Source organism: Dermacentor andersoni, chromosome 1 (genome assembly GCF_023375885.2).
Source record: "Dermacentor andersoni chromosome 1, qqDerAnde1_hic_scaffold, whole genome shotgun sequence".
NCBI lineage: Eukaryota > Metazoa > Arthropoda > Arachnida > Ixodida > Ixodidae > Dermacentor > Dermacentor andersoni.
In genome coordinates this window covers 243,263,254-243,276,184 of record NC_092814.1, presented here as the reverse complement: position 1 = coordinate 243,276,184, position 12,931 = coordinate 243,263,254, and the positions used below count along the sequence as shown (strand labels likewise).

General features: G+C 41.0%; 1 protein-coding gene across 4 annotated transcripts in view; it reads left to right on the top strand.

Annotated features, from left to right (window-relative positions):
• Positions 1-12,931, top strand: part of Herc4 (HECT and RLD domain containing E3 ubiquitin ligase 4) — a 281,533-nt gene that overhangs the window by 169,327 nt on the left and 99,275 nt on the right. For all 4 annotated transcript variants that reach the window (XM_055063579.2, XM_050196063.3, XM_055063577.2 and 1 more), the window contains 3 exons: positions 1,100-1,192; positions 7,215-7,382; positions 11,218-11,265. In XM_055063579.2, coding sequence (XP_054919554.1) covers positions 1,100-1,192; positions 7,215-7,382; positions 11,218-11,265 — 309 coding nt within the window. The remainder of the gene's footprint in view (positions 1-1,099; positions 1,193-7,214; positions 7,383-11,217; positions 11,266-12,931) is intronic.

The following is a 12,931-nucleotide window of genomic DNA, read 5'->3' as shown; positions in this document are numbered from 1 at the left end:
ACTGAGAAATGCATACTCTCGACGCCATAGCTTTCTCAGTGCGGTTTACTTAATTTGAAACGACATCCTATTTAGCTGGAAACAAAATTTTCAGGCGTTTAAGCCATACAGCGCATACAAACAAGCACATCCAGTTTTATATAATGCAAAAAAAAAAAGAAAAACATTAGAAGAGAAGCTGGTGCAAGCGGAGTCATGTTAAATTTTGGTAACAAGCATGCAAGACAGCGACAGACTAAAGCTAGCAGCACCATAGTATGTTTAATTCTACATTTCACTACTGTTGAAGGCAGGTTGAACTTGTAAATGAATGTTTATCTTTTCATTATTACCTTAAAATTGCTCACTTCAGGAGATGCTGTTATTGACATCATCGAGTCAAATGTCATTAAAATTGGACGTGTGGCAGCTCCGCTGAAAAAAATGTCATTCAGGAACTTGGCCTTAACTACTGAATGCCATTTTCTCTACCCGTGTGGCACTGGTATAAGACTTGAGGCATGAGATAAAACAGCATTTGTCCACTATTGCTTACTCATTATATGCGTACAAGTACTGCCATATAAAGCGTTTAGGGTCCCTTAGTGTCATTTTAAGCACAGTTAATAAGCTTGAAATCTATTCTATAACTTGAAAGAGCGTAGGTTAGGGCATGTTGGTATTCCATAACTGAGGTTTTTTAGCGCACGAAAAGGGACGAGAGACAGTGGCAGCGCTGTGTCCGCGTCTTGCCACTGTCTCTCATCCCTTTTCGTGCACTAAAAAACCTCAGTTATTCTATAACAGTTAGCATTTTATAATCACAGTGTGTGCCATGTACAATTGCTGTATGTCTACTGATTGCAACCCCTTGGAGCACATGAAGTCATGTGCAGAGTCATATTGCCTGTTACTATGGTCACAGCCAACTTTAACGTAGTTTCCATAGTGGAATTGTACCATTCAGTTCCATTCAATGCCTGATTTTACCACAGCCTGACTAGTCATTGTTATAAATTGGTTGCACTGCAGCTTGAAGAAGGAAAAAAAAAAACAACAACAATTTTCGTAATCCATGCACTGTTTTCTCTTTCTTCTTACTTTCACTTTTACTCTCAAGAGCAATAAGGTGTACTTCTGCGACTACCCATTTGTGTTCAACGCTCAAGCCAAGACGCTCATTCTGCAGACAGACTCTCGTATCCAGATGCAGGTAACAAAGCTTGTTTGTTCATATGTGTTTGCTTTGATATTCCATTTTCAAATTTCTGGTTTTCTAGATGTTATTTTGCTTTTCATTCAAGTTAAAGTATATAATTAAAGAGGTACTGATGCATGACTTTATTTTTATGGATAAATGTCGACCCATTAATTACTGTTTGAAGCTTCAGTTTTTCAAAAGCACTGCGTATAATTCTCATAGTATATTAATGCTGTCAGTTCAAATCAAGTTCAGCGTCACCTTGGGCTTCAAGCAGAATTCCTCATTTCATCACATATAACCAAAGGGGATGGTGATGTGGTATCACAAACCACTGACATACAAGTCTGTTGGCTTGTTTCATGGCTGCGTGCCACACTTTGACTGTATCCCCAAATGCTGAGGTAAGGTATTTGGCACTTCATGGATTACTAGGGGACAGAAAGTAAAATGGGCGCTCTGCATGGTCCGCGGCTCTGCCTTCTGAGAGAAGCAACAGAAGAGGACAGCCAGGCTGATCTTGTGTAGAATGTGGACAAATGCAGAGTGAAGAATGAAAACATAGCTATGCAGTGATGCACACTCGACTTTTGGTGATAGTGATGATGTGGTGTGTGGCCGCTGCACTGGGCTATCCGATGCGTGCATGAGTGGTTTGTGTTACCATGTAACCAATACCTCGGATTTCCCTGATGTAACACTGAGGCTTACTTCAAGCATAGAGCTGCAATGCATTTGGCACAAGTTTCGAACTGGCTGCATTGAAAGACAATATAATTGGTGAGTTGCACGCACTTAAGAAATTGAGGTCTCGTATAATCACTGCTGCCGTTTGGCCTTGTTGGTGTGATATAGTAACGATGTAAAGCACTGGAGCACCTGGTGATGCATCTGGCATTACTAGCAAGGCTTTTTTTATAACTCTTATCATTTTGCCAGAAGTTGACTTGCATACTTTGGGACAAAAAACAATTTATACAGAAATAAGGGGTGTGTATAGGGCCCTACATTGCTCTTATTTTGAGGGACCTATTTTTAGCAAAACTTGATAGAGAGCTGTCTAGGCTTGCCACTGATGCAGGAGTCCTTAGGACTTTTAGATATGTTGACGCTTATCTGATAAATTTAAACTGTAACAATGTTCCCTCTGAACCCCTTGTGAATAATGTACTTAACCTGTTTTGGCAGTGCCTGGAGCCCTTGTCACTAACCTGTGAATTGCCTAACCATGACAGAAACCTGCGCTTTCTTCACATTAAGTGTACGTTCCACGTTAACTGGACCTGCTGGCAATATGAACCACAAGGTAATAAACAGCTTTTGCCATGTAGCTCAGCTCACTCCAAACTAGTGAAGAGAAGCATCATCGGTCTATGCCTTGAAAACACTCTTAACAAATTGTGCGGTCACCTAATGAAGTCTCTACAGTCACGTCTGCCCGCCTTTCAGAAGCAGGATATCCGTTGCACATTTAGGCAGTGGTTGCAGAAGGCTTGATTAGGAAGTTTCGTTTGGGTGTGGAAATCAACATTCCATGTAGCGTGAAAGATTGGAAAAGAGCAGCTGTCATTCCATATTTACATAAAATTTTGCATTACCTGAAAAAGCTGGTAGAAAGGGCTAATGGCAAAGTAATGTTTTGGGTCTCATGCAAGTTAAAAACTACTTCTAAGGCCAGCAATGCTCCACAAGATAAGATGCATGCCTACAAGAAGTGGCATAGAACATGATTTTTAAATTGTAAGGAATGAGTAGTACACCAAATAATTCTTTCCTGTAGTAAGCAGTATGTTGAGCAGATGAGCTGTTGCATAGACAACGGATTAAGAGAACATTCTAACAATGTTAACAAAGGACGTGATGGGTAGCTAGGACTGCATTTGCAGCACGTGTGGATACATGCCACTTTCCCAAAATACCGCAGTGTTATTGTTACACAAAGACGTACTAACAAGATTAATCATTGAAGCAGCGAAGATTGCAACATTGGGCACGGATTGTGTCAACACACCGTCCATGTCATTGACCGAGAAAGAATTGTCATATATGTATAAGTGTGACCTAGCATGTGTACTTGGTAGTGTGACCACTTTTAGACATATTAACTTTAGTCAAGAGGAAAGAAAAATGCCATGTCTGTGTGCATGTAATTTTCTGTGGCATAGGGTTGTAGTGCGTGTATATATTTGTGCCTCTGTTTTTAAATAAACCAACTGTTGAAAGTTAGCACTCGTGTTGTGTCCTCCTCTGTTGTCCTCGTCTGCTCCAGTGCTTTACATTATTACTCATATAACCATTGAGTTGGTAGCTACATAATAAAGCAAAATAATAAATGGTGTAAAAGTTTGTGTCAGTATTCCTTTAAGCAGCATAGAATGTTTTCACACACTCAACTTCCTGAATTATAGTAAAGTAAAGCTGTGTTCTAATGAAAAGTTTTTATAAAGTACAATAAATTTCTTTTAAGTTAAACTCTGTTAGGGCTGACTTTACGGTAAGCGTGACTATTTGAGGACCGTAATTTAGATTTTTATATACATCCAGCACATGTCTGTTAATGTGATAAAGATAGATGTTCTAGGTATCTTCACATATTAAAAGAAGTCTACTGTAATCAGTTGAACAAGTGTTGTGTAAGTTTTCTTGTTAGCTACAACTGCTATGAAATAGGGTTTTAATGGGCATGCTCAGTCGCTAACTGGTCCTTGCCTGTGTCAGTGATGCCTCCTACAGCAGACAAAATTTTCTGCTTAGGGTAGATTTCAAGCATTTCTTGTTGAGTAGGCTTAATAGCAGGCATTTAACCCTTTCAGATGCCACTTGCCATTTGTAGAGAAAAAAATTTGCACAATAAGCCGCCTAAGTAGGCCTCAGTAAAATATATAGGTCAGTGGCAAACAAGAAACTACCGTTTTTTTTTTGTTTTTTTTTTTTCAGGTATGTACACAATTGTGTAGTAAGCAGCATGGTTGTCAACAAATTTCACGATGCATCTTGGGCTTAGAAACTGTAGAAGCAGTTGTGCTCTTGTATCAGACAGGGCAGCAAATCCTGAATGGGTTTCTATAGCCCTCTAATTTACAGTCAAATGACTCTGAGCTGGCTCTGCTTCTGGCATTAGCACGAACGTCTGGCCATGGCCTTCCTTCCTTCTTTGGGAGTCATGTTCACATTTGCATGTTTTGTTTGAATGCTGTGAGTATTTGTCGCTTCAAAAATAACTTTGAAGATGAACTCAAAGATATATCACAAGAAATGTACGGCGTTGGGATGATATCCACATTCAAGAGGCTTTCGGGCTGTCCATCGAGCACTGCAGTGTTGGTGGAAGGAGGAGAGGAGGCAGTTTCTTTAATTGAAAGTTTCTCACAATCTTTGGTAGTACTAAATATACCTGTAAATTTTACATCTTGCATATTCTCTTCATTCGCGTCTTTAATGCTGAACTGACGAAATCAACTCTGGTAACATCATCCTCCTTGTTGTCACTTGAGTTGGCATCCGAGACGTTTTTCTGGCGATTTTCTCCTGGTGCTTTAACGCACATGACTTGTGCGCATCATTGAGATCCTTCTCATAAAATGAGGAAGGAGGCAGTGCAACAAACGCTGCGGAGCTACATGAGCAGTTCATTAGCTAACCGAGTTGAGCCTTGTTGTACAAGTTTGTGACCATACACAAATTCCAGCTCTTAGAGGACACCTGATTCGTGTGGGTGTTGTAATTTGGTCTTGAGACACTCTCATGATCGTTATATCAGTAGGTAATTTTTTGAAAGCCAAAGATAATGCTAAAGTAAGTAGTGCAGGGAAAAAATGAGAAAGATAGCTTATCCGACACCAAACTGTGTGCTGCGATGCTAAATATTTCACATATTACTTCAATTCGCATTTGCTATATGATGCTGTAAACTCCACAGTTGCAAGATGAAGAGTGTAGAATTCGGCTAGAACCACGAAATAGGCAGCATCTGAAACACACTCGGAATGAAAGGTGCGAGTTCACAATGTATACAACTGTCTACAGTCGGCGTCACCAATGTGTAGAGCATGGCAACGGCGGCCTCTGGGGTGCTCAGGAGCCAGCCATTGATGTCTAACGGTAGTTGATAGGCCCAAACGTGCCCAGCAGCTAGTGTAGATGTTGCTGGCTGCCTCCAGAGCGCCCCAGAGGCCGCCATTCCTGCACTCTACACAAGGGTGACGGTGACTGTTTTAGTGTCGGAAGTGTTTAGCCCTTTCAGACGCTGTGTAAGCCAGTAAGCAGACTTACGTGTTGCTTTTCCCCATGCATGATCCGTTAAGTTCAGCGTGTCCACATATATGACCCTTGATGAATAGTTCTGAAAGCAACTTAGTAGGCCACTCACTATAAACTGCTTAAAGAAAAATATTAAGTCGGGCTTGATTGATAAGTTGTTAGTCCAGAAGTCTACCATCATTTTCTGTGTCCCACTATATCACTTTGCTGCATAGAAAATTGCCGCCAAAGGTGCGGCTGCTGCTCCTCAATTTTAACTGCCCAAGCCACAATGGACAAGTTGACATAATCTTCACACAACCTCCCTCTATGCCACTCTCTGTGAATCAGCCAGTGCTAACGTAAGATGAGAGGTACCGTAGTCCATAACAGGTGGGGCCGCTACCGTTTTTGAATTTTGTCATTTTCTCATCTACAAAAGCTCTGTTCTTGCTATGAATGACAGACTTATTATTACAGAAACCTAATCTTTGTCTAGCTCAACTTAATATTTTCTTTTAGTGTCCCTTTAAGAAATTAGAACCAAATTGCAGACAGAGAAGAAGAGAGTAGTATACAAACCAACACACAGGCACAAGTAAAACAGACTATTGTCAGGTAATGACGATATTCTTTTTTTACTGCTTTGAATAGTTGAGTACAGTATCAAATGCTCAAACAAAATGGGAATTAAATGTTGCAAATATTATTTGCCTGAAATGCAGTCTCAAGTATTTGCAGACACCTTGTAAAAAAGAAAAAAAAATCTCCTCATTTAAATAATTCTTGCATGTTGCCACATTTTGCCTTGTGAATTAGTATGTTAATTAACCCTTCGACTGCCACTCCCGGGATAACTCGGGGACTGACCCTTGCGCAACCCTTGCCACTTTAGGGTACATTCGTTTTGTGTTTTGAGCACACCCCCTTCCTCTCCCAAAGCAGCTTGGGCGAAAACGGCTGCTGTATGCCTGCTGTGCCATCTGTGGAGAGGTCATTTAATCATACAAAAAACTTGTAAGGTAAATTTCTGACTGCAGATGGAGCAAATGTCTGAGCGCTCTGTCACTTTGTCTCGGCAGGGAGCCCTGTCAAACCAGTGCGGCATGTCCGACCATATTTTTAAATGAGATAACTTATAAATTGTTAATGAATTCTGATTGGGAGAAAGCAGCATTGAACTTGCTTCTATGCAACATAAATATGGAAATAAATATGCCAAATCAATATAGAAAGAAACCCCAGCAGTGGCTGAGATGCAGTCGAAAGTAATACCTTGTAGTCAAAGGGTTAAAGAACAAAACTGACAACTTTTTTAACTGTTCCAAGATATGAATGGCAGTGTGACTTGAAAATAAAACATTTTATGCCCTGTCAATTGAAATGACAATTAAAAGCTTGTTATATAGAACCACTGCGAGTTCTTACGATGGTTAAATATTTTACTGATGGGAACTTTGTATGCCAGTATGGAAAAACACTAAACATGTGCATCTGTTGTGTATGTTTTCTCCTTGTCTTCTTTTATTCCTGTTTTGTTAAATAGTTTAGCCCGTTTTATGTTGACCTAAATGTTACCTGGTTAAGGGGTTGGTTATTGTGCCTGAATATGTTATGTTACCACTGTTCAGTCAACTCATGTTTATGTGGTAAATATATGATTGCAAAATTTCAAAGCACTTGTGTTGTTGCTGTAAGAAGAGCAGCTTTTATTTTGCTGAGACCGTCTATTTTACAGTGCCTGTTTGTCCTCATGTCCCACAATTAATTTGCCTCTATGTCTGACTGCGTGCAGCAAGCAATGGAATCAGCCTGTCAGCAGACAATTGCCAGTATGATTTTGCCTGTGGTGCCACCTTCTAACCCATACTTGGTGCTGTATGTTGGGCGGGAAAATATTGTTAATGACACTCTAAACCAGCTTGCTGACCAATCTGCTGCAGACCTCAAGAAGCCTCTAAAGGTGACTGTACTGCTATTCTTCAAGGTTATTTATTTCGAAGTTTGTGTGAATATGCTTGTTCATATTTGGATAAAATAGATCTAGTCATATTTATGTGCTGGGATAAGAGGTACTCCATACATTGTCGGCCCCTTTCGATTTTTGTCTAAAATACAAACATACCGTAAAATGCAACATAATTTTCATTAACACATTGCATATCAGACAGACCACACAAACGTGGTTCAGAAGTGATCATGGCTATTCATGTATGCTTTCTTTAGCAACAAATTGTTTTTCCTCCAGCATTGTCCTGTCCACTGGGTCCAATTTGTCTTCAGCATGTGGTAAATGTTTGATGGATGCTTTGTGATACCTTGTGGAAATGGGTTTGCACAAGGCTCACTCACCCTACAAGCAACAGTCAGGAAAGGGCACGACACTCCTCCACTCCGCGACGCACAAAGGCACTGCGGCAGTGTTTGTCGGCTCTCTGACACGGCAAAGAGAAGGGTCTGGAGTCAGATCGCCAACAGACGCGGGTTTAGTGCGACAGTCACGGTGCTTACGGGCAAAACCTCACTGCAAGACTTATTGAGTACACGCGCCTGTTGCGCTAGGGCTAACCAGGTAGTGGTCCACCAAGCGCGAGAATAAGAAGTCTCGGGAGAAAAGGTCCCACATAACCACCTCGTTGAGGGCCTGTGAGCATCTGCTGCAGCGATAAAGCCATGAAGCACTCAGTGGAAGAGAGCTCGTTTGGGGAGGGCGCCCGAAGGCTGCCATTTTGGAGGCCAATCGGGATGCATCCCGGTGACGTTTGCTTGCGCGGTGACTCTCCATGACTCGACCCTGGGAGGGAGAAGTACGGTTTGTGTGAGAAATTAGCACCGGTGTGCCAGCTGTGTCTGCGATGTTGCCGTTACGGCGGCAGTCCCCAGTGATTGAGCTGGGGCATTAGGCGTGGGAAGGCACCTCGATCCCCACAACCTTTATAGGAGAATTCTAGAAGAGTTGATTGTTGGGCTAGTTGGTTGTCCATAATTGAAGTAGTAACTTAGCACGATAACAACATGGAAACAAGAAAGGTGAACAAGGACAAGCGCTACTCACAACTGTTTAATGGAAGGAAGGAAAGTACATATATATCCTCTTGTCACGCAAGCACATACCAACCAGAAGAGAACAGGCACATACACATCAAAGCCGGTTGTGCAAGAAGTTAAATTCAGCATCTAGTAATGAGATGGAAGGCTCACTTATGCACCTATCTCTATTCTTCTTGATAAAGAAGGCCTTAAGAGCGAGCCTGGAAGAGGCGTTACCTTTCTTGTTTCCATGTTTTTATCGCGCTAAGTTACTACTTCATATATAGGAGAAAGCTGGGAAAAACATGGGTGTTGCTATTTTCATGGCAAAACTAATGCAATAAACAATATTACATGAATTTTAGACTTTTCTCTCTCTTGGCTGCTTTAAGCACTCAGAAGCTTGGCAAAGGCATTCTTTGGCTCTGTTTTGCCATTGTGGACCTACACAAAGACCCCATCATTATTCTGAATGCTATACCAGACCTCTCTCTGGAGGACTCTCTCATCACATTAAACAGTGCATTAATGATGTGCCACCCCGCAGGGGTGTCTGCGTCAGCAGGCGTTAGGTGTGTTGTGACACCACGGACCCGAGCATATATTGTTTGTGCAGTCGTGTGCAGCTTAGCCATGTCTGGAGAAAAGGGGATCCTTTGAGTGGAGCTGATGCAGAGTGCTTGGACCTTTTAAGGTCCCTTGATGGAGGCATCACACCCCTTTGGCCTCAGCTTCACGTAGACAGCATGCCCGGACTGACTCACCCAGGGGAAATCGGCAGTCACCTTTTCCTGTTTCTCTCTCCGACCTTTCTCTATCGCTTTCAATCTTTCCAGTCTTTTATTCACCTCTCTTCTGAGTGTCCAGGTGACAAGGGTTAACCTTGTGTGGAACAATCAACCTTGATTGTATATATTTGGTTTTATCATTAACTTGCAATTGGCATCCACAGGATGTGTTTCTTACAAGTCTTGCAAGGCCTCTTGTTGGAATTCACAGTGGGTGGCTGGTGTTGCTGCCAAAATAAGAATAATGTTTTTGGATAGTTCATTTCCCACTCTTCCTGATCACCCCCAGAAAAGGGGGCACACTGAAGAAGTATTCAAATTTTTGGACGAGCAAACTGTAGTCTTTTCTAGCTACCACATGATCCACTCTGATAAACCAGAAAAGACAGCAAAATTAATCTTGCCTTTCCTTGTTCTAAAACGACTGGCTGAAACAACTGGTTCTGGTTGTAAAGCATCGAAGATGGCTAGTAGTGATTTCCTTTTGGAACTCTGCGATAAAAAGCTACATGACAGGCTCCATAATCTAGTATCATTCGTGGATGTGCCTGTAAAAGTGACACCGCATCGAGCCATGAACTAGAGCGCTGCATGGGCCTGGGCCGGCACGAAAGCCCGAGCCCGGCCGTCCGAAGCATTTTTCGGCTGGCTTAGGCTGGGCTCAGGCTTGAAGCCTCAAGCCCGTGCCGGACTGATGCTCGCTCATTAAAGGGCCTAAGTCGTGCCTTCGAGCACAAGTGAACATTATGCATTGCATGGTCCAAGGCATTCTGTGCAGCGCTTAAGTAACGCATGGAAATCTTAGTAACATTAGCAAATAAAATAGAAAAACAGATGAAGTTCAAATTTTTTTTCTTTTCCACAGAAATGAACATTGTTTCTGTGTAAGGAAAAATAAATTTAAAAAAAAAACGCTCTTCAAGCCGTTTCCCTATTACCGCTAATGCAAGGTGTGTCGCTTTCTACTTGTGCGTTTATTTTATGCTGTGTTCTTATGAATTTGCCAATTTGTATATATACAGTGTGTCTGTAAAGTCATGGTGCACTTCTGACAGGTCACAGGAAAGCAACAAAACAACATAGAAATGTGAAATCACCAAATAAAAGGAAATAAATAAATAAATAAATAAAATTGTCCATTGCCTGGATTCAAACAGAAGCTTCTAGCAGAGAAGCCCGATACTGCAACCATTATACCATCATGCCAAAACTCATCATAATTTTGGCATGAAAAGCCATGGGAATTATTTAAAATTATTTAACATGTCATCATATCTCAAAATGTGAGCCAATGTGCATTCTGAAAATGTAAGCCATTCCCAAAGGTAGTGCTGTCTAGAATTGTGGGCAGATCCTGAAAATAGTGCAGCCAACAAGCTTTAGAGCCGCACACTACTCCTACTACCCTCACGCAAACAGTGGTGTGATTTACTGCATTGCAGAGTAACTGCCCCAATCTCACCCCCAACTCGCTTATGAAGACTGTCTTTCATTGACTTCAACTGGAGGTTGGACCATCCTTCAACTTTTTTATTGCGCAACCTTACCCGAATTTGAGGATAGCTTCATCGTGTAACAGTACACTTGTGGTCGACTAAATTTTAGTTCCACCAGCTTTGTGGTCACATGCTAGTGACGACAAATGAGGTAGCAAATGAAACTAAAATAAAGATTTGCCAAGGTTGCCACACCCAAGAAATTTGGGCCTAAATTCATGGAAAAAAAGTGCAGCCCTTACACTAGAATATATGCCATATTTCAGTATGCATCATTTATGTGTGTATATATGCACTTATGTGTATATATCACTTATGTGTCTTTATATTTTCTTAATTATTCATTGCCATTCAGTGTTATTTCTACGGGTGGCTTCATGTTCATATGTCACTATAATTGCCAGTGTTGTAATAATGATGCCATTCTTTCATGACAGTGGAAATGTTTTCATTGTGGGCTATTGCTTTGTATTTTGTTGCAAAGGTTCAATTTCACGGAGAAGATGCTGTGGATGCTGGAGGTGTTAAAAAGGCAAGCCAATTCCTGCTACCTGCTATTATTTTTTAAAGAGAGTGTAAGCAAGCACACTTGCAAGATTGATATATTCATTGACATAATGTGCATGCATTTTTTATGGAGTACAAGTAATCAAGCTGAACTGATGATGGTTTAGGATGCTTTCTAACGACATTCAAACTAAAAAATTTGCCAATGAATATGATGCTCCCTAATGCAAAATTTGAGGGCAGCTCTATACGTGTTTTCATTTCGTTATATATTGAGGCATCGCACCGATCACTGCACCAACTGGCACCGAGTTGCGACGTGCAGTGCTTTATATAGACCGGCCACACAGTTTCCACTTCCCGGCAACTGCAGCTTATGCACTCATAACATTAATGGGAAACGCTTACGGCGAATGCTGTGCACACAGGTGAGCTTTCTGGTTCTTTTTTTTCTTTCCTCGGGATGCACAGACATGAGCGCCATCTGGTGGTGCTTCAAGGTGGCTTCACTTACGTCCTCGCTTCACTATCACAGCCTTCTGCTTTTCTCCTCACCCTTTCACCACACTCTCCTCCTCTAGTTTCAGCCTCATGCTTTCACTGTAGCCTGCTCCTTCGCTTTCCTCCTTGCGCTGTCTATGCTATCACCTTCTTTCTTTCCCTGCTGCGCTTTGCATTTGCTCAGTTATGCCGAGGGAGGACGAAGCCTGCTGACGCTCAACACAGGAACAGGCACCCAAGAGCTGTGCTCTAAAAACAAGGCACCGCTTGCTGTGCACCTGCCTTGTTTTCTTCTGCTCAGGCTATTTATGCTCGAATGTTTTAAATCAAGTTGAAATGAGTCAGTATAACAATTCAGACGCACGAATGTTGAATGTAAATATTATATGGTGAGATATGGTTGCTTTTTGAGAAAGAATATGACACACAGATTCTAGTTTAATATTTAGAGTAGCCCTTTAAAGCAGTGTTTCCTCAAAAAGCTGTTAAAAGAAATGGGCTGCCTATAAAAAAATTGATTGTTTCAAGTAGCACTGAAAGCATGTTTTCTGTGGAACTCAAAAATTTTGCATGTTAGCAACTAACCCTATGAACAGCTGTATGTTCTGTAAACACAGATATACTATGAAAAACATGTATGTGAGTTAATGACAGTCCACAGCAAACATGCATAACTGAACTTCTCCATGGGTCCTTTAAGTTGTCTTGTAACATGCCCTCCTCGTTGAAATTTGTAATAAACTGAGTATGACATTTTGGAATGATTTATTCATAGGCTTAAAAACTCACCTGTAACAGAAAATATACAAGGTGATCTTTTTATTGGAAAAAGATTTTTAAATGTGTGATTTAAGGGGAGACACTGGTGGTTGATTTTCTTTTTAATTTTTGTCATATACAAATGAAATTTTCAGGCAAGGTATATGTTAGCCTGCTAGAACCATATATGCAATCTATTTTTTCTTATTTAAGTAGTTTTTGAGATAATTAATACCTTCTGAAAATCAATTTGCCCAACTTTTCAACAATTTTACCACTGAATATCAGAGAAAAATTTATGTGTACTCATTCTAGAACGATCAGAGATCACAATTAGACCATCACTGTAATTTTAGCTCTATTGTTACAAAAGTTATTGCCATATCTAATGTGGTGGTTATGAAGCTCAAAATTCTTATCTGTTGTATTGC